General features: G+C 37.2%; 1 protein-coding gene across 1 annotated transcript in view; it reads right to left on the bottom strand.

Annotated features, from left to right (window-relative positions):
* Positions 1-424: 424 nt before the first annotated feature.
* LOC106528258 (WD repeat-containing protein 63) overlaps positions 425-1,627 on the bottom strand; it is a gene marked incomplete at its 3' end in the record, with an annotated part of 8,469 nt that continues 7,266 nt past the window's right edge. The window contains 3 exon segments of the mRNA XM_014023382.1: positions 425-538; positions 707-891; positions 1,004-1,129. Of these exon segments, the coding sequence (XP_013878836.1) occupies positions 425-538; positions 707-891; positions 1,004-1,129 (425 nt within the window).

The following is a 1,627-nucleotide window of genomic DNA, read 5'->3' as shown; positions in this document are numbered from 1 at the left end:
GCTCTTTTCAGATTCAAAATACCTTTTGAGGAAATGTATTTTCAGATGCCAAGTAAACTGCATCATAGCGCATGCGCAACCCCCCACCGCACTGAAATGGGCGGGACAGAAGCGGAAGGTCGTTCTTAAAGAGATCAATTTTAAGGCATTTAGAAGAGGAAGTGATGAGAAGTTTATTTTCTGTTTAAACATAAAAACAGCATTTTAATAACAGCTAAAGGTGACATAGATACTTTATTATGGTATAGTATTTAAATATATGCCTGAGAAACACATAAAATTGCCCCTTTAAAATGCTTAGTTTTACATGTTGGTGATGAATATCTGCATCCTGATGGGAGGAGCCTGAAGTTGCGGTGCAGAGGGTGATATACGTTTTTTTAAAATAAATTTAAAACTTTAAAATGAGAATGAACTATTTTACCTGGGAGTTACCACATTAAGAAAAATCTTAATACTTTCATCCTGCAGGATCCTTTCTTTGTCCTCTTTTTCCTCTTCTAACATGTACTGGGTGGAGTCATTCTTCTGAAAATTCCTGTGAACGTGACACAAAACCTTACAGTGCTGGAATAACTTCAAAACAACAAGAAAGCAAATGCATTCCTATTGGGCCTGAGCAAGGAATAAAACGCTTCTGAAATTTATGTGAGTGCCTCCTCCTGCCGAACAAASCCATTTGATGTGCACAGATTTGTTATCGTACCTGTGCGTTTGTGCACTGCAGTCCCGCAGCCTTGGAACCGCCTGTGTGCTGCAGTTTTTCAGCATCACCTTCATGCTGAATGTCTTGTCCTCATAGGAGGGCCACTCCAGGTGGGTGGTCTCGCTGCCAGAAAAAATGAGTGGCAATCCAAACGACTCCCGCTTTCTAAASAAGCTGATCTTCAGCTGGTGAAGGCAAGGAGATCAAAACGACAGAGTGATACTGCAGCAATAMAGAAAATAACCCGTATTTTATATCACATATTTACTGTTATGTGGTTTCGATTCACYGCAGTACCTTTTCTCTAGTCTCTTTGACAGATTCTTCCTCAATTTCTGTTTCACTGCCAAGAGAAATCCATGGTTTTGGTTCTGGAGTTTTATTGACTTCATTCTCAAGCTCTTCTGTTTCAGTCTCAGGCGGCTGCAGAACACAGACAGAATTACAACGCTGAGATAAGATTCTGTATATCAGGTAAATAGGAAATCTTTTAAGCATCAGCATGTTTATGAAAGGAAATATAATCTTTCTTTTCTTTGAATAATTTGAGAATTTGAACTGTTTTCTTTCTTTATGAAAGAAAAAAAATGACGAAATTTTATACAAAGAGTCTTTCAAACCATCAAATAAAACGTGATTAAGTCCAACAAATTATAAATCTAATGATAATTAAATTTACTATCATAAAGTAAAGTAAAGTAAAGTAAAGTAAAGTAAAGTAAAGTTTTATTTATATAGTGCCTTTCACAGAAATAAATTCACAAGGTGCTGTACATTCAGGGAAGGGGGGAGGGGGCAGTTAAGAAACACCCATTCAAGAAAACATACAAGACAAACATGGGGGAACAGGTGAAACAGGTCATGCAGCAAACACAACAACTTAAAAGGCTTACAATATGTACTGTACTCAAAATATAGAAC

Source organism: Austrofundulus limnaeus, unplaced genomic scaffold (genome assembly GCF_001266775.1).
Source record: "Austrofundulus limnaeus strain Quisiro unplaced genomic scaffold, Austrofundulus_limnaeus-1.0 Scaffold365, whole genome shotgun sequence".
Classification (NCBI taxonomy): domain Eukaryota; kingdom Metazoa; phylum Chordata; class Actinopteri; order Cyprinodontiformes; family Rivulidae; genus Austrofundulus; species Austrofundulus limnaeus.
Note: the sequence above shows the minus strand (reverse complement) of the source record. Positions and strands in the feature narration are given on the sequence as shown.